This window comes from Anabas testudineus, chromosome 12, assembly GCF_900324465.2.
Source record: "Anabas testudineus chromosome 12, fAnaTes1.2, whole genome shotgun sequence".
Taxonomy (NCBI): Eukaryota; Metazoa; Chordata; class Actinopteri; order Anabantiformes; family Anabantidae; genus Anabas; species Anabas testudineus.
Genome location: NC_046621.1, coordinates 16,224,569 through 16,247,383, shown reverse-complemented (window position 1 = coordinate 16,247,383; position 22,815 = coordinate 16,224,569). Strand labels below are relative to the sequence as shown.

General features: G+C 41.3%; 1 protein-coding gene across 1 annotated transcript in view; it reads right to left on the bottom strand.

The window, feature by feature from the left end:
- Positions 1-3,079: 3,079 nt before the first annotated feature.
- The window catches only part of babam2 (BRISC and BRCA1 A complex member 2), a 65,561-nt gene continuing 45,825 nt past the window's right edge, over positions 3,080-22,815 (bottom strand). Inside the window, exons 8-12 of the mRNA XM_026355827.1 lie at positions 10,594-10,693; positions 5,479-5,549; positions 5,252-5,334; positions 4,934-5,087; positions 3,080-4,079 (exon numbers count right to left, since the gene is read on the bottom strand). Of these exons, the coding sequence (XP_026211612.1) occupies positions 4,016-4,079; positions 4,934-5,087; positions 5,252-5,334; positions 5,479-5,549; positions 10,594-10,693 (472 nt within the window). The 3' untranslated portion in view covers positions 3,080-4,015. The remainder of the gene's footprint in view (positions 4,080-4,933; positions 5,088-5,251; positions 5,335-5,478; positions 5,550-10,593; positions 10,694-22,815) is intronic.

Here is a 22,815-nt window from a genome sequence, read left to right as displayed (position 1 = left end):
TTGTCTTTTGTCTTTTCTGGGGGAATATGTTAAGTCAAAAGGCTGCCGTACAAAAATAAAGACTTCAAAAAGAATCAGGCGAGGCTGACAGAGTCAGACGCAGGGACAGGAGAGGAGAGTAAACAATGTGAATTAAGGAGACTGTCCGCCTGTGCCGCTCCCTGACATATCGAGGCCTTTTGGATGCTCCGTGTTTCCTTCTGATTACCTCACTGTTGCTGCCGCCCCGGCTGTTCCCTGCCTCAGTTCATGAGGTGATGATTCAGGATTTTCAATCACTGTCACACACTTTGCCTCCTTATTTTATTATCGTCTTTCTATTTACACTCCCTGCGCCTGTGCCCGCTAATTTGCCTGCTTTCGACATACTTTTCCACTCTTCAAAAGTTTCTGGCGACTAGCCTGACACGTAAGGTGAAGCGGGGTGAGTGATGCCGAGAGCTCACTCTGGGTTATTGCCCGGGAAGGTGCTCGCTTCTCAGCTTTAAATGATCCTGTTTCACACACTTGTCAGTTCTCCAGGCTGCCAGGTCCTTAGTGCCTCCGAGTTGTCACCAGAGCAGTTAATGTTAATCTAATGCTAATGTTCATGTTTGCTGGCTCCCTCGAGCTATGGACACCTGCTTCTGGAGCAGAGAGGCCTCTGGCAGCATCGGGGCCCTCCACCGTGCACTGGGTTAGGTTGGCCGTACCACACCAGCGGGTGTAGGGTGGAGATGAGATTTTTCTCACCTCCAGCTGTGCAGAGGAGCAGAAGAAACAGTTCAAACAAAGCTACAACACCACTCAACTGCTCATTTGTTCTCCGAGGGAAAATGACCACTGCGTCTTCAATCGACCCTCAAATCAAGTCCCAGTCCAGCAAAGCGTGAACTCAGCCAGACAAAAAAAAAAAAAAAAAACACTCATCAATTTAATCATCCCCCATCCACAGATTTCAGGCTAATTATTCCAGCCTTTAATTATTCCATCCGACTGCTGTTGAGATCTCTTAAAGACGGCTGGATTAGTGGATTTGGAGTATTAGCTCGGAGGGTTGGCAGACCTCTGCACTGTGATTCAGGGGGCTGAGAAATGCATCTTCAAAAGGTACCTTGAGCAGCACCTTCACAGGATCATTACACTGGATAAATCCATGGTAAGTTGCTTAAAAGTGTGTAAAGGTGAGCCATGTTTAGGTGCAGACGTTTGAGGGAGGAGGCTAACTGGATGTGACTTAAGCACTGCAACAGTGACACAGTTTAAATCACTTTGGAAGCAATTGTTTACAAGTTACTTAAAGGGCTTATGTCAACTTGGCTCAACATCACGGGACAAGGAAAACTTCAGGAGTGGAGACTTTTTTTCCCCAGACTGACAGTTCAAGTTGGTGCACTTTACTCCCTGCAGTGTCAAAGTCTGCATTCAGTGGTAGAATTGAAGTTGAAGTTGGTCGTTGTTGTGTTTTACTAATGTAAATTCACCAATTCAGTGATGGGCTGAAGTCCTGCTGCAACTCCTCACTAATAGTCAGTCGGTGCTTCTTGAGTGTAAAGTCATGATGCTGGAGTTGATTGTCAAGATCAGCTCTTTGCTCATGCTCGTTAAAGATGCTTCCCATCATTCTGCTACCCCTCACTCCCACTCAAACACCCCCACCCCCCCACTCGCCTCCCATCTTGAACAGCTCTGCAAAATGAGAGCAGCTCGTCCTGCGGCTGACAGAGATGTTTTGAAAGCAGGTCAGGAAAGGTTAGACCAAGAAACATGGAGCGGGGCAGTGAAAAAGACAAAAAGAATCTTGCTTTTTAATTATTTTATTAAGAGGCTTGATGCTATTAAATGCCCCAGATACATTTACCCTATAGTTCTCAATTGGACTTGACAGTTGCTGCATTACCAACAATAAATATAGCAAAGGGCCGTGCCTCAGGCCAGGAAAGACCCCTAACTATGACCCTCATATTTAATGATGAAAACAAGCAAGCACACACGCTGCCTCGCTCAAGCACATGCATGTGCGCACACACATCCACTCATCCTCCCAGTGCCGTGCTTCCATACTACACAAGCACATTGGCGTGGTTCAAAAAACACATTCATATCATCGCTGTGTTTTAGAAATGCATCACAAATACTACACACAATTACACGAGGCAGAGAGAAATACAAAATAATGTCCTGTATGAGGGATTGTAATTCAATTTTATACAGGCATTTGTGGTCCCCAGAGGATAAAGCTCGATGACTTTTTTGAATCTCGTGACTTTTCATCTAGCCCTTCCAAATTCCCAAAAGAGCTATTTGGTGGCAACCTGACTTTCTTCCTGTGCAGATGTCTCATCATTCGTCTGATGTAAACCACTTTTTACACAGCACAAAAGAGCTCGTCCGTGTCAGACCCGTTCTTACCTGCTTGTTTAGATGAGGGGTGGTGCCTGGGTGGAGCATGAAGGAGGGAGTGTACACCTAAATGTGTGCTGCAGAAATTACAGTATTTTGTTCACAGCACATTGGTAACATTGGTAGAAACGCCTTCAACACGCCAACCAGCTCACTATGACTTTGGAAAATGAACAGCTCCATCCACTTCACTGAACTGGACTGGCAGTAGATTAATAGATCTGAAGTTTCCACATGTCCTCGTGGTAATGTTGACATAAGTTGATGGTTGCAGTGCAAGTGAAAACATGTAAAGCCTAAAACCTGTACCAGATGTATTAGCAAAAACGTTTGTTCATGGTTCCCAGATGATCAATCCTAAATACATTGGCCATCTGAGATCCAGCGGAAATATTTTTAATCACTTTATCATCTAATTCCGGACTTTTTTTTAATGCTAGACATTAAATTTTAATCAGCACATATGTTTATATTTATATGACATATTATGTCAAGTTTTAAATGAACTGCCATCAAATTTGACATAGACTTTTGCATTCCAAATTATTATTTGTATTATTTTTTATCAAGTATTTGGCCATTATTGCAGTAAACATACACTTTGTTTTTATATAAAGACATTATTTGTCTTAAAAGGTTTAAAATATGGGGTTAATAGGAGTTATCATGACCACTAAATATTAGGATGTTACCATTGTCATTGTGAGCATATCAGCAATTTAATAGTACAGTGGCGAAACATAACATAAGTACATAAACAAAAGCAGACTGTGAGAGGAAACATACTTTTTTTTTTACTGGAAGGAATTTTTGGCAAATCATATTAACTTACAGTACTGAACGTGTCAATAAAAGACACTTCACAGGGCTTTAAACAATCGAATAAAACATACAGCAACTTAAAAGCAAGTTGGAGATTGTTGAAACGTCGACAGTGGAGCCAAACTTGACAATCGTGTGTGTGTGTGTGATCATGAGTGACAGAGGCAAACGAACAGTAAAGAAAGGTGTTTTGCATCCTCTCCTCGGCTCTTTGTGGTTTCCGTCTGGTAAATAGTTTACATATTGTTTACATATCAACAAATATCTTTTCACAGCACGGCAGGTCTGGATGGAGTGTTGTGACTCCAAACCTTTGTGGTTTGGCTGCTTGAAGCCAGGTGTCACTGGCACAATACAATAAAACAACACTATCAGATGTTGATTCAAACAGTCGGGTTGTACAGTATAGGTTGTTACTTCAAGTTCCTGTCAGAGTTTGGAGCTCCTTTTTTGAAAATGGCCCTTTTGGGATAGCAATAGTGATAATCAATCATCCCTACAGTGATTTGGTGGTAGCATGTAACAGTGCCTGGACGACAAAACGTTTACAGCGTCTCTCTAATGCTACAATAAAAAGTGAAGGTACTGACTAAGAAGCAACCACTCAACGTTAAACAACGTGGAATTCACAGAGTCTGTGTGCAACATGCACACTGTCATTCTCGCTGTACTGGTACAGTACAGTACAGTACAGTTCCCAAACGCTAAGTCTGTGCGTACTCGTATACAGGTACACAATAGCACGCACAATCACACTCACATACACACTCCCACAGGCAACTCTCCAGGCATGTCATTAAGCTGGAGGGTACTAGAGTTTTCCGTTGGCAAAGGCTCCCTCTTGGAACTGAGGGATGAAGCTCTTGAAGTACGCCCTGGGTGGGTGGTGGAGAGAGAGAGAGAGAGAGAGAGAGAGAGAGAGAGAGAGAGAGAGAGTTTACATGAAATGAAATATTAAGATGTGATATAATTGTATTTAGCCACATATTATGATGTCATCTTCAGCTTCGTGCGGTTGTATCAGGTTCGACTTCAAGTAAACATTAGGTGGGGACCTAACTTTTACGATCATTACTAATAGAACCGTGTGATGATCCTCTAAAGCTACAGTTTGAGTCAGACCTAGATTTTTCCAGCCACAGTGTGTTTCACACCTCTGTTGTTGTTTGTGTTGTTTGGTGCATGTTTTTTTTTTTTTAAATCACTATCCATTTTGTAAACGCCTGTGTTTTTTGAAACACGGCTGACCTACGCTCTGTACTGTCCCTGAACGCGTTGTACTGCCATCCAGAGCCTTTCAGATCTTTCAAATATTTACAGCAGTTATTAACCTTTGCCAAGGACCTGGCACACAAACGATACAAGTGCTGTTCAAACAACAGATGACGCCTATAGATACTGTGATGGGGCCAAGCTGGTTTATGTGTACTGAGGGTGGGATCAAATCTGTGAATACCAGCAAATGGTTTATATGTAGCACAAGCCACACAATACACTGTACCTTCATGCATATCGTACATAATGTTCAATCAGACTAACTTAACTTAGCGTGGCTTTATCATAAACTGAGAGAACAGATCGTTTCAAGCTTGGCAAACCAATCTGTTGCTTCTACTCTTGTTCTATCCACAAAGTGTTTAGAAATGGCTATTAAACGTCAGAAATCCATGCAGATTAAGAGGTATACGTTTCTAAATGCATACAGCTGAATGCAGCAGGTTCTACTTACTTTGCCCTCTTGGCCATCTCGTTGCCATCCCAGCGGGGGCTGTAGGGATATGACTTCTGCACCTGAGAATAGAGCTGACCGCTATTGGTGAAGTGGTACACAGACTGGAACGTGAGGGTGGGCTGGTCCCTTGGAAAGTACAGCGGGAGATCCACTACGAAGAGCAGATGGAATAGGAAAGAAGGGGGAAAAGAGAATTAGAGTAGAGTAGATAATGGCATTGGATGAGATTGGAAACAAACCCCAGAATGAGGACGTGTGTGTGTGTGTGTGTGTGTGTGTGTGTGTGTGTGTGTGTGTGTGTTGTGACTATGCTACCGTGCACTAGGAAGCAGAAGTCTTTCCACATGAGTAGAAGGGTGAGTTTTGTGAACCCCTCAGCATCATACTCCACCACCCCCCTGTAAAACAAACACATTCATTTCTCACTAGGTCTAGTTTCAAAGCTACAGTAAATGAATAGAAAAAACAAAGGGGCCAATTAGCCAGTGAACACATGTTGTGATCACTTCAGTGTAGGATGTGCTCCTGAATAGTGAACTCACGATCCAAAGTGGCTGAGGAAGGCAGCGATGTACTCTCTCCTCTTGTGATAGCCTTGGATAACATACTGCACCTAGAGAGAGCAAAGCTGGGGGGTTAGTACACACAATGGAATGGGAGGCAGGGCATGGCAAAAACAAGGATTGTCAAACTTGAAGTGTAAGTATGTGCCAGCAACAGCCTGTTCACCCACGAGGTCACCGAGTTGACTGCTTCCGTGGCTGCAGGACACATTATGTGTTGTATCCACATGCTGAACCCATGCTATTTAGGAGCTTTTATAATTATTGACTGTATTAAAAGCCAAAATATTATACAATATGTCAGAATTATTGAACATCTGGCAACACTGGGTGACTCTCCTCTGTCCAAAGAGTCCATAGATTCTTAAGTTTTAAGAACTTAGTCACCAAAATGCACAGTTGCTGAGTTAACAGCTCTGAACCTCACTTTGCAACATTTTGGCCTAAGTGTTGTGCACGGCAACGATCAGTCAGTAAGGCACACGCTCCTAGACTGAACTGAACTTCGTACTATTGTTCATATTAGGCATCGATTATGTTTTGGAAACAATCCAAGACATTTTTAAAAATGTTTGAGTATAAACAAAAGTTAGCAGTTGTTTCCTAAAGTGGGCTCGCAGGAACAGCCGGCAATGTGGGATTGTTTTGTGTTGGGGAAAACATGGCAGAAAGCAGTGACAGCACTCCAGAGACTTAAGAAGATAAAAGCAAGTCAATTCAATTTTTGTTCAATGATTACAGTGGGGTTCTGGAATAGGGGAATGGGTCAGTTGTCTGTCTAACTGCTAATAGCTTACCAATCCTGTAAACTGAAGTATGACTTGGAGATCTGAGATTTTCCCTAGAGAACTGACCCAGAATAGAGAGAAAGTATGAGAAATGACCTTTTTAATGGTGGCTTTTACCTGAAAACCACACGGCTCAGAGTATAAATGCAGTATTACATACAGTCTTTGTACATGCAAATTTAAATGTCACTGATGCACAACGTCTTTAGCTTTCCACCTGACAGTCAAATAAGCTGCTGTTAAAAGCTTTACCACACAGTCTGTCGAATGTAACAAAAAAAGACAGACTGGGTTCATTTTAATACAATTTCCTCTCTTACTACAGTAGATGTGCTTTTGTAGTGTCAACTGTGAGTTCAACACCCCAGAGACAGGCTTCAAAAATACACAAAAACACTAGACAAGAGTGAAGACAGGTGGGGACAGCGAAAATTCAGAACCCTCGCCTAAACTAAATCTGTTAGTCCAAATCAATCCTGCAACACATGCACAAGAAAACAAGTTCTTCTCTTGTTAGGACTGGCCCTGTGGGTGTGTGAATTAATGATTATCTTGAAGTCCAAAGATGAGATGATTAGAGCTTGCTTGACTCTTTAGCATCCTGAGCTGGTTGGAAGACCTGCAGCCAGACAAGCAGCCATGAAGGGGTGCTTCTTGAATTGAAATGAGTGAAAAGGAGCATTGCTGTGTGATTGGATAAAGTTGTAAGTTTAAAGGGGATACTCTGTGTCTATAACAAAGCAATAATCTACCTAGAATCTATCTAGAATAATGTGATAATGTAATGTTATATTGGCACTGGTGCATATGATGTATAACCACCCAAAAAGTACTGCTGCTGTTGGTTATGGTCCCAGCTCTTAGCAGTTCATTTGAGGATAGCACAATTGAATAAGGCTGGAGACAGCGTTGTCTTACCCACTGCTACTGCATAGTTGTGATTACTCATCAACCATGTATGAATGACAGCATTTTGTGAAAGAGGAAAGTAGTAATCTCTGATATACGCAGTAGAGAGAGTGTGTGTGTGTGTGTGTGTGTGTGTGTGTGTGTGACAGGTCTCATCTCAGCAAGAGCTCTTAAACACAGGCACACACTGTGACTCACCCTCCTGTTCAATTATGTTTACATGGGACAGTGGAGGCGGCAATTTAGCTTGCTCAAAAGCTGCAAGGCCACATGCTCAATGAGCTATTTATTCAGTAAAACTGCCTGTGTGTGTATGAGAGTGGGATTCTTTTCAAGGGAACTGTGGATCATTGAACTTTCACACCCATAATGGGAAAGGAACTCCCGCCCCCCACTTGCACTGTGACTTGCAGCCACGTCTTTCCATTGGCTGCCTGGAGGTTTGAGTGAGGCAACATAAGTGATCTTGCTCTGCAGGTATTCAAACCTGCCCACACCCATGACTCCCTCGCCTGTGGATCCATTTATTGTGTTTGTTCATGTACTGTATCAGCAGGGACTGTGATGCAATAATGCCGGAAGTGCTTCCTGCTGTGTGATTAAGAAATCTCCTTTTGCTCTGTCACATACGCATTCACACCACCCCCGGCTTTCATATTACAAAAGAGTAAGTGATCTGACATCTGACTACAAAATATTTCTTTAAATCAGTGCCTTTTAATTATTTAATAAAATCTACTTTTACTTAATACGTTTTTGCTAACTCTGCAGGAAAACTACATTAGAAAAAGAGAACAATAAGTAAAAGAACAAGGAAAAGAAGATCTGTGAACATAGAATAGAGAGCTCAGACCTGACCACTCGACATTTAAGAGTAATTAAAATGCAGTCTCCATTGTGTTAATAACAGAAATAAGAACATGCAGTATACTTCTAACTGACCTCAGTCAGAGGAAATGTTACATCACAATTGCATTGTGATGTACATCAACTCATCCTATGTACAGTGATAAAGTGACTATACAAATATATCTGTCTAATGACTTGTGGCTCTTTGGTGGCAGAGGTTTATTTTACACTGAAGGTGAATAAAGGCATGTTTGTCTAAATAACAATCAGAAATTATTAAAGACAGTTATTTAGTCTCACAATCACTGTAAAATTGGTTATAATAAAGTCTTTGGAAAACATGATCAAACAAAACACAGTCTGGGCAAAAACTGCACCTAAAAAAATTTAGACTGCTGCGACATCAGCTGATGATTTTAATAGAGAAGATTTCTGACTCTGTTTTGAGAGTTTCTGAAACTAGTTTACAGAGACACTCAGTCCTCTCTGATTGTAAGAGATGGGACAGAGTGATGCTTCTTACCTCATATAGGCAATCTTTGGCCAAGGAGTGGCCAAATATATTTGGGTGGCACACTCAAGTAAGCTGTACAGTAAATATGGTCAGTGACATCACGTTAAAGAAACATTATGACCTTGTTGACATAATCCTAAGAAATTTTAACCCATGCTTCCTGAGTCATGTCCCGTTGTTGGACAAAACCGACTGTGTAAAAACTGACTGAGGGTATGACGTGGTGTTACAGCCATGTAATTCAGTATAGTTCTGGGCGTCATACCAACTAAACTGGGGAAGAGAGCATGGAAGAGATACCAGGAGACCACCTGCTACACCAGGACAGTCGGACAAGGCTGTAGAAGGACAACAAGCCAGCAGCAGGACCAATATCTGCTCGGAGGAACAGGATGAGCAATGCCAGAGCCCTACAAAATAACCTCAAGTGGGCTTTGGCGTGCATGGTTCCGAAGATTGGGAAGATTTTTAGCTTGAATAATTCATTCATCAAGATGGGGTGTGTGATTTTCCTCATCAAGTACAAAGCGAGTTGCAGCTGTTTAGTAATACATCCAACAACCAGGTGATCACTACAGTTGTTTCTGCTGACAGTGCCTCTCTTCCCACTGGCTACTTTGCATAGTAGTGTATGTGTGAGAATTTCAGTAATTAGAGTACAGCTATAAATACCAAATGTGATTCGACTGACCAATATCTTTTTAACTTATCTGGAAACAGCTGTTCATGACAACAGCATTCACGTAGAACATGCACAATAACGAGAGACCTGAAAAATAGTTAGTAGTTCAGCTATCCATTTTCTCCACTCTATCACTATCTTGTCAAAAATAAAAAAATAAAAGAAGTGCCAGGTGCTTTCATCACCCACCATAATCATAGTCACAGCTGAGGTATGTGACAGTATATAGTTGTGTCAATACACTCATAGCATCTGGAATAAGTGTGAAGAAACAAGTGATTGTTGATGGTGTTAAAAGAACAAGAATGATGCACAGCCGGCCATGGCAGGGGCAATGCAATTGCAAGAATCTTCCTCTGACATGTAAGATGATGTCTTTTCCATTCTTTGGGTCCAGTTAATACATTTCATAAAAATATCTGACTTATAGAATTGCTCTGCACATTTACTTGCTTCTTATGTTTCAGCTACAACAATGCCCCAACAGTACCAACTCATAAACACAGAAAAACATGTATTGTACAATTTAAAAATGTAAACTACATACAGAACAGCATGCAGTGCTCAGTGTATGAAAGGAGCCGGTGGCCCTGTTTGAAATGAATGTGGGAGTGATGAGTGTCTTGGATTGAACAACTGATTTTTTTTAGGTGCTCTCTAAAACAGTGATGGTGACTTTGCGAGTAACAATCTTCCTTCTCTGTGCCACGATGCCTTTATCTGCTATTGACTCTGCTTTTCAACGTGCCTTTCCAAACACAGGCTATGGCATGCACAAGTCTTTCAGGGAGGTGGGGGGGAACAGCTTTTAGTTAAACCACCAGAGACATGGACATCAGTCAGCACCACGATTGTTCTAGATGCTGCGAGTACGCTGGTCAGAGTCTAGGTGAAGATGGAGGCTATGGTATCTCATGTACCCTCCATGTGTGTGGGGGTTGGGGTGGATGGGCACTTCCCCTGAGGGGAATGGCAGTACATCGTGTCTACGCTCCATATCTACCTGTCAACCTGGGGAGACCAGGGAGCGCTCAGACGGCCGATGGAAGCTGGCCAGTACGCCCACGTCGGCAGATGCCTGACACACGTGCATGAATGCACATACACGCACTAACACACGCATTACATTCCAAGACATCCCTCAGTGGTGGCCTGCTTTTAGGCACCAAGGCTTACAAAGATGATTCACAAACTCATAACGAGCAAGGAATTTTTGGATAACTAATACAAGTTCTAAAAAACAGACATTAGTTTTAGCTTGTACACACAAACACACACACACACGCACACACACACACACACACACACACACACACACACACACACACACACAGTACAGTTAAACAAGTTACCTTGTTGGTGAGTAATTGGCACACTTGTGGAACATAGTCAATTAGGCATCCTCCACTGGGGAATGCTGGGATATGAAGTGCAGAAGAGCCTCCCAAAGCACTGATTGGATAAAAAAGACAGCAGTTAGCCCGAAAGTGCTCATTGTTATTTTTGCATATTATACACCATGTTATACTCTGTTATACATATAATAAGTTCAGTTACTATAATTTAGCTTAGATGTGTCCATTGTCCTGCAATTTGTCACTTTACTAAAATGAATGTTAACTATTGAGCAAAAACAACACCAACACATTTATCTGCTGATAAGTAGCAGAAGTGGAAGAAGTGGAGTTTAAAAAAATAAATAAAAGGAGTGACTCATGTCTGTGGCATCCTCATTCTCCTTCACTTGTTCATTTATCCTTCTGACATCCTCCTCATTCAATCCTGCAATGCAGCTCCATTAATGATTAGCGGATGTTTAATCAGGAAATCTGCTGCTCCAGCTCCCCAGTGACTAACCAACTGAAGTAGTCACTCCCTCATTTTTTTTGATCTGGGGCAAAAACAGAGGGAATACCCTGGGGACGGGTTAAAGGTCTTAAGGAACTGCTTTTTGGCTTTTAGTGCTCATTTTAACACACATAGAAGAGGATTGGTTTCAGTCTTTATTAGAGCAGGACAGTGGAAGCAGTGGATGAGTGCTGTTTACATGGTTATGAATGCACAATGTATGTAAATAGCATACGTTCTTTAACATTATAACCAATACCAAAGATTAGATGTTGAGATGCAGCACTAAGGGTTTAGTTCCTAGTTCCTTATTTGATAAAAAATGTGGTGTGAAAAAAAAAAAAAGCTGATAAACAGCAGAGAGACTGAGACTTACACAATGTTGAAAATTCCAAAGAACAGTTGTGGGAGTAGTGAGGAGGAAGGTGGAGCACCTCATGATGTACTCCACCTTACTGTTATGACCAAAACCCACAACTGCTTATGGGAATACTAATGTCTTAACAGCAGTCAAATAAAGGCCAACAGTGACTAGATGCATAGTTGTGACTGTACATACACACTATTCAGAATAAGGTGTGTTCAGAATAAGGAATGCTGCTCTGTGTAGAAAACAGCTGGTTTCTCATCAGCTGCTGTGTGTCACAGGAGTTTTTACTGATAGCCTGAATGATTAAAATTAGCTGAAGATAACAATCACACACATCCACAAAGATTCAGACATGTTAACAGTGTTCACTGGTCCACATTTAGCCGCGCTGGAACCGATGCTCGACTGAATATTAATATGGTCGTATTCATGGAGAAGCCATGCAAACTGTCATGAAGCCATTTTCATTGTCAAAATCCTTTTCTCAAAAACTCAAAGCCACCATTTACAGTAAGCTTTGTGCACATAATTAGCATTAGTCTGTGCATTTTGCCATGCACCAACAAATGGTCGATTGAAAATGGCTTACAGCAACGAGGAGAGAAGCCTTTGAAAATGAAAATCTAAATGATGCCCATCTATCCTCCCACAGATCTAAGAATAGCTCCATATCATTCAGATGGAAATGTGGACAGAAGCACAAAATAGATGCTGGTGTGTTCGTCATTTGTGCTGATGGCAGGCATGCGAACAATTGTGATGTGTTTTGTATTTCACTGGTTTTGCCTCTTGAGCACACATTTGAATGCAGGCTGACTAGACGCCCGTCTCTCGCCCGAGTATCAAACAACAGCTCCTTCGATGTCCAAAAATGTTCTGAAACAGCGGTTCATTATTGGCACTTCTTTAAGAGAGGAGCTTCTTGCTTTGCTAACAGGAAAGCTAGCCCTCATTTTATTTGCTAAAATAAATCTTTTACACAAGTTGCAACTGGGTCTGAAGGTTCAGTAAAATGAGCACTGCAGCAAACAGGGTTTAAAGAAGCATTTCAAAAATGCAAAAACAAATGCAAGATGCTAACTTGTTCAACTACAAACTTTCAGAATAATAAATAATAATAATTGCAGGAATGTCAGTGAAACAGCAACAGAGGTAAAAAAAACTAAAGCCGACTATAATCTGCTTCACAATAGCTTCCTGTCCAAAGTCTGCTACAGTCAACATATGTACAAGTTAATGTTCACGTAATCACTTATGTGGTTAAGTTACTTGTACTGTAACATTTTACACATTAGGAAGCAAAAACCAGACTAAAGAACAAAATAAGAGTCCTGTTCTGGAAGTTATTTGGATCAATTTGACCTATTGTAATCTTCCCACAATGGTTCTAACCCACAATGATGCAAAGAGCCACATGAGCTCAGAAGTATTTTTTGAAACCTGTTATCACTTAATGCAGGTTGTTGAAGTGGATGGTGCATCATGAGGAGAAGAACAGACCACTGAGCAGCTGAAGACTTGTATCCAGCATCCATCCAAAAAATGAGCAAAGACTCCACGTGCAAAACTGCAACAGTTATTATTCTGAGTTTCAAAACAATTAAATTAAATGTGCAACAAAAAAAAAAAAAAAAAAAAAAAAGAAGAAATCACATCTTTCCTGGATATGAACTTTCTGCCTCTACCTTAAACAACCTCTACTAAAAAATTCTGACCGCAGAGAACAGTACACTCCTTGAACACGAGCCACGATTCATTACAGCAGGCTGAATAAATTGCACCTATGTGCCAAAACTGAGTCAAACATTCAAAGTTTAGCTCAAGGTCAAGCTGAGGAAGAGAATTAGATAAAACAGCAAGTTAACTTTTGGAAAGCCGCACCCATATTTAAGCAGCTTACAAGAGTCTACAAAGATGAGATGTGATTATAACAAGTGACAAACGATGAACACTTGTGTGTGTGTGGAAATCTTAAAGAGCTATTCCACTGATTTAGTATTACATTTTAAAATGACTGGAGCACTTACATAATGCAGATAAAAAAAAAAAACAAAAAGCTTGAAAATGAAAGTGGCAGATCCCCAGATATCCAGATAATACAAACTACCTGCATCTTTTGTTAGGGGCCCTCTTTTAAGCTCATGGCCCAGATTGACATGACCTTGACGAAATCTGGGTTTATTTTCTCACGCTTGGCACAGCTGCTCCGGAGCCACAGAGGACAGTGTACAACTATTTTCACAGCCAGAGTAGCACTCCCCATGACTAGGAGACTGACCTTTATGTATAAACTCAGCGGAATTCCCCTTCAAACAGACAGTAAGCCGAGAGAACACAAAAACAAAGAAAACACAGAATAAGAAAAAAAAAGAAAAGGCTGACGGAAGTCTGCACGCACGTTTTCATTCTGGATCATGTTTAGATGATAAGTACAGAATAGTCCACATGTAGACATGTATCTGTGTACAGACTGAAGTCACAAAACCTAAGGAAAACTATTGGTAAAATGTTCGTGAAATGATATGGTATTTCTATCAGACTTCCAGTGTAAGCTTTCAATTACTTTAAATTGAGCTTCCTGTGGGTGGGCTCAGAATCTAGACATAATGGTGTTTTACTTTCCAAGTGGCACCCTGAAGAGTCCCTGATTCTGTCTCCACTGGTGACACTGCTCTCAACACAACCCACACAGACTGCAGTCATCATGCAGACATGCTGCCTAACACAGACCCTCTGAGCAATGCAGCCTACTGTATGACATATTTACAGTAGACAGTGGACGTGCACGCATGTAAACAAACACACAAACACATACACACACACACACTCATGCTGTACAGTGACAGGGCTGCCTGTGACTTCATCAACCAGAGAGATTATCCTGTGTGACTCAGGTGGATGGTGATGAAGCTCAGTTTGTTTGTTTATGTGTGGTTTTGTATCAGTGTGTGTGTGTGTGTGTGTGTGTGTGTGTGTGTGTGTGTGTGTGAGGGTGTGCATGACAGCGCACTGACAGCGCGAGAGCAGATAAAAGCTCAACTGGAAAGAGGGCACACATGATTCATTAGGAAAGTGAACGATATGACCAAGAAGAACTGTTTGGAGATTCTAATGTAGTTTCAAAGCAGCAACATTTCCATTTTGATTGCCTTCTTCATTTCCTAAAGCCTGGAGGGTCCTCAGAGGCCCACATATGACTCTGTTTGTTGACTGTTTAGACTAAATAACATCCTATTCTTCCTCTGTGACTGGGCACGGCGCCCTTGGCCTATGGCAAAAGGAGTCAGTGACCTTTCTGTTATGAGTGACCCTCCTGACATAGCAGTGCTGAATTTTACTGTGATCCTCTATTTATGATCCATTTAGATAAAGCCGGGCTAATCACAGACTCAGGCCACAAGCATTACACACTCTGAAATGTGTATGATATGGATGGACAACATGCCAAAATCTTCCTATTGTCCACCATCACACCTTCAGCTGGAGATAATTGATATATCAGTGGTGAAGGGGGTGCTCATGGTCATGTGAGCTCCACATGACCATCTGCAGGTTGTATCGTACTGTAATCACTGGATTTCTACCTTTATGTGATGAAAAGGTGATCTATGCAGCGTGAGACACTGCAGCCATGGGACACGCTGGCGACATGTACACACCATGGTTTAAGAGTTTATATATTTGCATCAGAGTTGATATTTCAAATGCAAATAAATCTGAAATGCCACGGATTGATATCAGCTTTACAGTGTCAGAGAAAGTGCAGCTAGCAGTCCCTGAACAACTCCTGCAAGGAAGATAAAGGGCTAAAGGTGAAATGATGAATTCTGGCACAAAATGCACAGCATGTACCACACAACATACCATACTACCTAAAAATAAAATAAAATAACAGCATATACATGTTGTGAGTCATTTAAGGCAGATGAAAGAATGTTTTAAATTAACAAAAATGAATGAACTGAACTGTGAAGTTGCAAAATGTTGATTCTCAATGTGTCCCTAGTAACCAAAGTGTGGCTATGTTAAGGCACATTTTATGGTCTAAACACTTTAAGTTAGAAAATATCTTTGTTGAATATTTTAAAAAGTTAACATTTTAACAGGAGTACAGAACAGGATGGATTTGAGCCCAACTACAATTCTTTCACTGTGACTAAATGTAAATTGATTTGAGCAGCTGTGGTATTACATCATCAGAGCAGTAGTTTCAGTTCTCCACCTGAGTCTACCAAGCCAACAAGAATGACGCTGTGAAGCGATTTTTTGGCACTACTACAACTGCGCACATCATGTGACGCACAATTGTCGGAAAAATGTTGCCTATAAATTTGTGAATACATTTTTTTCTGCAAAAGTCATCTTGCTAAATGGAACAAAAACTTTAAAGTCTGGAGAACATTGTATTATTTTTATGGCCAGTGGACTGTGTGGAAACAAGAAATTTAAAGATGTTGTGTGCTGTGTAATGTGATATATACATGCATATATACACATGTCTACACAAGATACAAGTAAGAGCTGACAGCAGCGTGGTAGAGTACATGTAGTTCCACATGTGAGAACATCTGAAAAACTACAGCTCCCATGTAATAAAACTACAAGTGTGGCAAAGTGGGTACCTATCACCTTAACATGATTTTGCCCACATTCATAAAACCTTTCACTTTTTTTTTTACTGTTTGAGCTGCAATCTCTGCTCTTTAAGAACTTCTACACTGCTCAGACCTGTCTGTCCTGCTGTTATCGACTCGCTAAAAGCCTCTTCTGTTGAGCCGTGACCTTTAGCCCATGAACGCCTGAGGCTCATAGGAAGTGGTGTTCTTTAAAGTCAACTACAAACTTAAATACTGAACAAACAACAATCTAAGATGGTAGTTGTAACCACACATTTCCTGGTGGTGCTCCACACTATCAGAGTATTCAATTATCAAAACAAAGCTTCAGCGACATCGCACCATGGAGATCATAGGTTCTCTCATAGTTGGAAAGCGAGGGGTGGGGTGGGGGATATTTAGATGGTTGCAATCTGCCTCCTCATTAGAGGTGCCAGAACGCAGGTGACATTTCACACACAACATCTTCATCAACAGATTTACTTTATTTTTTTTAAACATTATTGTTGGACTTTTTCAACATTTTCTAACAGGTACTCTTCTGATATAATTGATCAATTACTTATGCATTTACTATATTTCCTGTCTCTGCATATAGACAAATACAGTACTTTAGATAAGACATTTATTGTTAACAGCTATGAAATTCCCAAATGAATACATGTCTTTCACTTGTACTATTTTCACATTAGGTCTCTCAAACAAAGGCACTCGGATGTGTTGATTTCTCTGAGGATATTCCTCATCACAAAACTCACACACTTAATGCACGTAATACTGAAACGTCCCAGGTGACAATAAGGAAGTGGAGTGGCAGGGCGCTCTGAGCTGTCTCTGCACTGACATGCTAGACTGTCGAGTGGGTTTGTCAGGTTAGTGGAGAATTTATTTTATCGCGCTGACAATTTCTGACTGTGACAAGATGTTCTCAAAACCTTGAAAAATATCTGATCGAAATGCAAAGACTTTCAAAGGCTATAAAACACCTCTACAGACCCTGGAGAAGGGACACACACAAACTGTACACCCACACAGGCACATGTGCACATGGACACATACATACACACACACTTTCTCTCTCTCTCTCTCTCACACACACACACACACACACACACACCAGCAGCCAGGCAAGAATGTGCACGCAAACTCACTCACGTATACACACACACACACACAAACACACACACACACACACACACACACACACACACACACACACACACACACACAAACACACACACACCTAAAGGCAAATGCAGATACACAAACATTAGTGCACTGCAGCCTAAAACTGTCTCTCTGTGTTGATTTTTCTGGGCTCCTAAATCTGGTTTGGGGGCAGAGACGGTGCCCACTCGATTCTTTTATGCAATGCAGCAGGTTTTCTGGGGGAAGGAGAGATGTATCCAACTCATCTCATGAGCACAGTACAATCAGGTAAACGAGAAGTAAAAGTGAAAATGAAAAGAGAAATGAGTCTGGTTATAAAACGGTTGGAGAAGGAGAGCAAACAAAAAGAAAAAGAAAGAAGGCACGCAGGATAATTTAAGACTGCAGATGTGTAGTTGTTACTGAGGATTGCAAATTAAAGAGAAACTCACAAGACTCGTAAGCTGCAAGGACACAATCTCATTACGTTTTCAAATAGTTCCCTATGACAGATTAGATGGGAAAAAGCCACGCTAATGAGCATTTTATTGCAGCAGGTAACTGCTGGAAGAGACAGTGCATCTTACTTACAAATGATACTTTCAAAATGCCAATATTTGCAATAATATCTATTTGGCATTAAAATACCAAATAAAACACACTTAAATATCAGAACCGGTGGAATCAGAAATGGGAGGGGAATTCCTTAAAGGTTTTACATGATCCCTTTCATGGTCCGATGTTACGTACAGTATACATTTCTGAGGTTGGGTAGTAAGGGTACCCAAGACAAGAGTTCACAGATTTCTAGTCTCTGACAGTCTGGAAACAGACGCACCTGACGACTAGGTACAGTGTGGGCAACATACTTAACTGGTCAGTAATGATCAGAGGATTGAGAGGCGTGGACAACCCAGTGTAGTTTCTGTAGATCTCTCCTAGTATGACAGATTTAAATATTGAATGTGTTTAAAAAAATCTTAATGAGATCGACAGGCTGTGACTTGGTACCAACCAATCATCACGACCAAATTGCATTTATAATGGGGTGCACAGTTGTTAAGTGTGCGCAGACCTTGAGCACATAGTAATCAAAACAGAGCAGGTGGGGGAGAAGGGGTGCGTTAAAGATATGGGAGCTCAAACAACTCCTTTTACTCTTCAGGCCAGACGAACTGTTGCATATAGAGGTATTAAAACATGTATTTTCACTTTTTTAAAAACTTAAAACTTGTTAAATCTTGTATAAATGGAGACCCAGAATAAAATCTAAACCCTACATTAAGCATAATATAGCCACTTTAAGCCTGCCACAGCACAAGTGGTAGTGAAGTTAGTTCATCTTTATGCTACAGACAGGAGCATGAAATCTGTACATAGGCTTTACATGCACACACGCCGCCTTAGGCTCCATCTGATCTGCCATTCTGAACACTGAAGCAGAGCAGAGCAGAAGCAAACTCTAATGTTGACAAGCAAGATATGACTATATCATAATAAACATAAAACTGAACTCTCTCATTTACACAACAGAGTTCAACTCTATAGTGGCAAGTACCATTGACTATTTTTACCAAACTGTGTGTGTGTGTGTGTGTGTGTGTGTGTGTGTGAAATTTTGGGCATTGAATAGGGCAAACTGGGAAAACTTTGAAACTATATGTTCCAGCTTCATGTAAATGTGACAACAATACAATACAGTGGATATCTAATCATTGGTGTGTTTTGGAAGGAGGCAGCTCAAAGGCACTTCCCATACAAACTGTGACAGTTTGGGACAATCTCTAAAAAGCTTGTAGACACCAAATCTTTGCATATTATTTTAAACTGGGCCTTCTTTGAAGTAAGAGAAAGTCACTGTACCGCATGTCAGCTTTGCAGAAGGTGTTTGATGCCTTATGTGAGACTGATACATGACTTCTAGAAAACCTCTACCTTATCTCACAGCTGTTCATGTCTTTAAATACTCTATACTGTATACAGATTCAAGCCAACACACTTCCAGCAGACTGCCATGTGATTCTCTTGAGACTACTAATGCCCTTTCTCACAACTTCTCTGTTTTGTTGTTATTCTTTGAAGAGCATGAACCTTTTGGTCTTACCAAACCGTGGCCTCCACATAATTGTTAAAGAGATAATTTGGCTTGACATCGCATACCACCCAAGGATGCCTTCAAAGCTAACATTTTTTTTTATTCTCCAAATGTCCACATTTATTTAACACTTAATATCTATTTAGCACTCTAGTTTAAATGACTAAGGAGGGAAAATTACAGGAGCTACACAGCGTAACACCATGCCTTTCACAGTGTATTTTCTTCTAGGCGGACCGTAAAGCATTATATAACAAATGAACACTGAATCTTAAGCAGTGAATCTCTAAGCCTACAGAATAACTGTGATTGGACTTCTCATAATCAATAATTTCTACAGAAAAAGAAGCAAATAGAGCGGTGCAGTCCCTTCACAGTCTACGTACACTGTACATTATTGGTAAAAATGTGGGTGTCTGTCGGGTTATTTCAACATCTTTTTCCCCCTTGCCACTCGGTAAGGCAGAAAACATTACAGTGATGGTCTGTTTGAAGACTCAGGAAGAAAAAGTAACAGAGAGAGCAAGAAAGGGAGAGGAAGAGGGAATAGAAACAGAGGTATAACACTGTAGCTCAGGGGGCTTACAAGTTTGCGTTCAGAGCTCTTAGATCCTAGCCCCTGCTGAAGGAGAGTAAAAGTGAGATATCAAACAACTCAGGAGTGATGGGAGAGAAGAGTAGAGAGGTGGAGGGAAAAGAAAAGGAGAGAGAGAGAGAGAGGGAAAAGCTCTCCTCTCCCCTGTGTTGTGTGTGTTGTGATTTTTTTTTTTTCCTTTCTTTCCTCGCTGCATTTCAGTCGAGCGAGGGACGACCTTGCTGGGTAGAGCACAGCGTTTCTCTCTCTTTTAAGTCCCACTCACTCTCTCGGTTCCCTTTGAGGATCAGCCAGAGGGATCAGCAGAGGAGAGAGAGTGATAGAAAAACGGAGAAAGACGGAGAGAAAAAAGACAGGCGGCAGACGTGAAAAACAGAAGGGAAAGGGAGGAGGCGGTTGGAGAGATACGACTGAGTAGACAACAGTTAAAAACTGGGAAAAAAAGTGAATTAAAACAAGCACGATACACAGGACAGCAGTAGGAAAGGAAAAGTGAGGAAGAGAAGGAAGGATGGAAGGACAGATAACAGAAGAATGGAGAACATAATAGGATTGATACTATTAACGGTCTGCATGTTTTCAACATTGGCACACTCGAATTGGCGATGTGGTGTTGATGAGATTACTGATCATGTTGTGCAATATCAAACAGTTGCAAAAAGGTAAGACATGTTCGCATGTTCTTATCCATGTTTTCAGGTTGTCCGTCCATCCGTCTGTCCCATTCCTGTTTGAGAGATACCTCAAGAAAGCCCAGGGGGACTTTCTTCAAATATGGCATAAATGTCCACTTGAACTTAAAGATGAAGTGTTTAGCTTTTGGTAGTTAAAGGTCAAAGGTCACTGTGATCTCAGGTCTGTCATATCTATCCCTCCCATTCATGCCATTAGTGAATTTCTTCAAATGTGGCAAAGCCACCCATTTAGACTGAACTGAATATATTTTGGTGGTCAAAGGATGACCAAATGGTGTCTTGTTTAAAAAACAAGGCACCATTGTTTTCTTTAATCACAATTTTTAACACAGTGTCAACACAGCTCATGTAACAAAAGCAGCATGTTAGCAGAGCAGCAGATTTGGTGCTCCATCTGTCTATACACAGGAGGCTTGAAGTCCAGTATTAAGGATAGGTCACCTGCGTTTTGCAACAATCACTACCTAATACACAATCATAGAGGTTCCGTGTGAAAAAAGAAAGACTTGAAACTAATACACTTTCTATAGTGCCTTCGGAGAAACCAGGATCCGCCATAGTGAGCTGGAAACCGAGGTGCGTTACAGGGACTAGGTAACTTTATTGTGCTCTGCTGTATTGTGGAAAACTACGTGTACAGTGTGCAGCATGTAAACAGCCACACCAGACCGTCTGTTTTATTTCTGATAAAGAAGGTTATCTTTGTTTGTTTGTCTTAGTGTTAAGGCAGTTACTACTACTATGGTAACCATGGGTGTCACCAATTAACCAGGATGGAAATCTTCCCTCCCAGCAGGGAAAGGAAGGGGTGTTAGTTAAAAACCAGAAATGAAAGTGAATTAAAAGAAACTGCAAGATGGACAAGACAGCAGAGTGAGAATTAAGGAGGAAGAATGAATATGTGTGAGACATACATAGAATGATGTTGTTGATATGTCCGCAAAGAACAACACTTAAATCAAGTGGTGCCAAAGCCAATGCCGGTTGTGCACAGTTCATCATTTCAACCATTTCATGAAACTAGAACTGATTTATACAATCGCCAAAACGGTTTTGATGTGAATTTCAGCTAGCTAGGCTTGATGTGGAACCTCTTGAATGTCTCCATCTATTAAATGTGTGTTAGAAAAAGACAAAGAAATGTGCAGGCACACTGCAACAAATGACAAATGAGATTTCCTCTCCGCTTGAGCCAGTGTGGAGATAATGGGGCAGCTACACCAGAAGACCAAAGACTAACAAGGGTCAGTAAGGACATGGAGGAAACTAACAGGGTAACAGATCTGCACAAACACACGTACACCAAAAGGCTGGCTCACACATCCGAATGCTAAATAAAGTGGCATCCACGATGAATCCAACACAAATGCGTTCATGCACAAACTCACACACACATACACACACGCAATCGTTGCTCTTCAAACAACGGTGAAAAAGACATACATTCTCGCCCTGGGTGATGAATTAACACACTCCCACACAGCTGACAAAAAGGTGCACAAAAGCATGTAGTGGAGCACATTCATACGCGGCCTTGATATGCATATGTGCAAATATCTCAAGACAAAGAGGCAACATTAAGCAGGAGAAGGAGGGTGGTAAATGAGAGCTCAGCTCAATGCAGCACTGGTAAGGCTCTGCATTTTGAGATGTTTCTTAGAGGATTTAGATCAGGAGGGTTTGTTTTATAGCCTCTGCTTCTTTATCTAACCCCCTGCCGCTCTGCCGGCAACCACCCCTCTCCACCCCCTGCGCCGTAGCTTTTCCACTTCCTGCTCTCCTCTCTGCTGCCTTTAGCCTCCTTCTGTCTGTTCTCCTCACGCAAGTGGCAGTGGACGGGAGCCTCTAACACCACTTTGCAGCAGCTTCAGTCTGGTCTGGAGCCTCAATGAGGTCAGCCTTTCTCACATGTATGTATCTTAAACACAATGAAGGCAGACATATACAGTGAATACACATACCTACAAACCGAAGTACTCTGTAATTTCAACACCGTAAGCAGCGCTCTCATTGAAAGCCTCTTTAACCAAGTGGATTTTCTTTGCAGAAAAATTGTCCTTCGTAGCAGCACGTTCCTTGTTAATACCCAGCCAATTAATATGACGAGGAATGAACGGCATATTTAAGCCATATTAGGCACCAAATACAAAGCGTACATGCTTTGAATGTGCATTGTGCTTATTATTAGGTTAAAAACATATGTGAA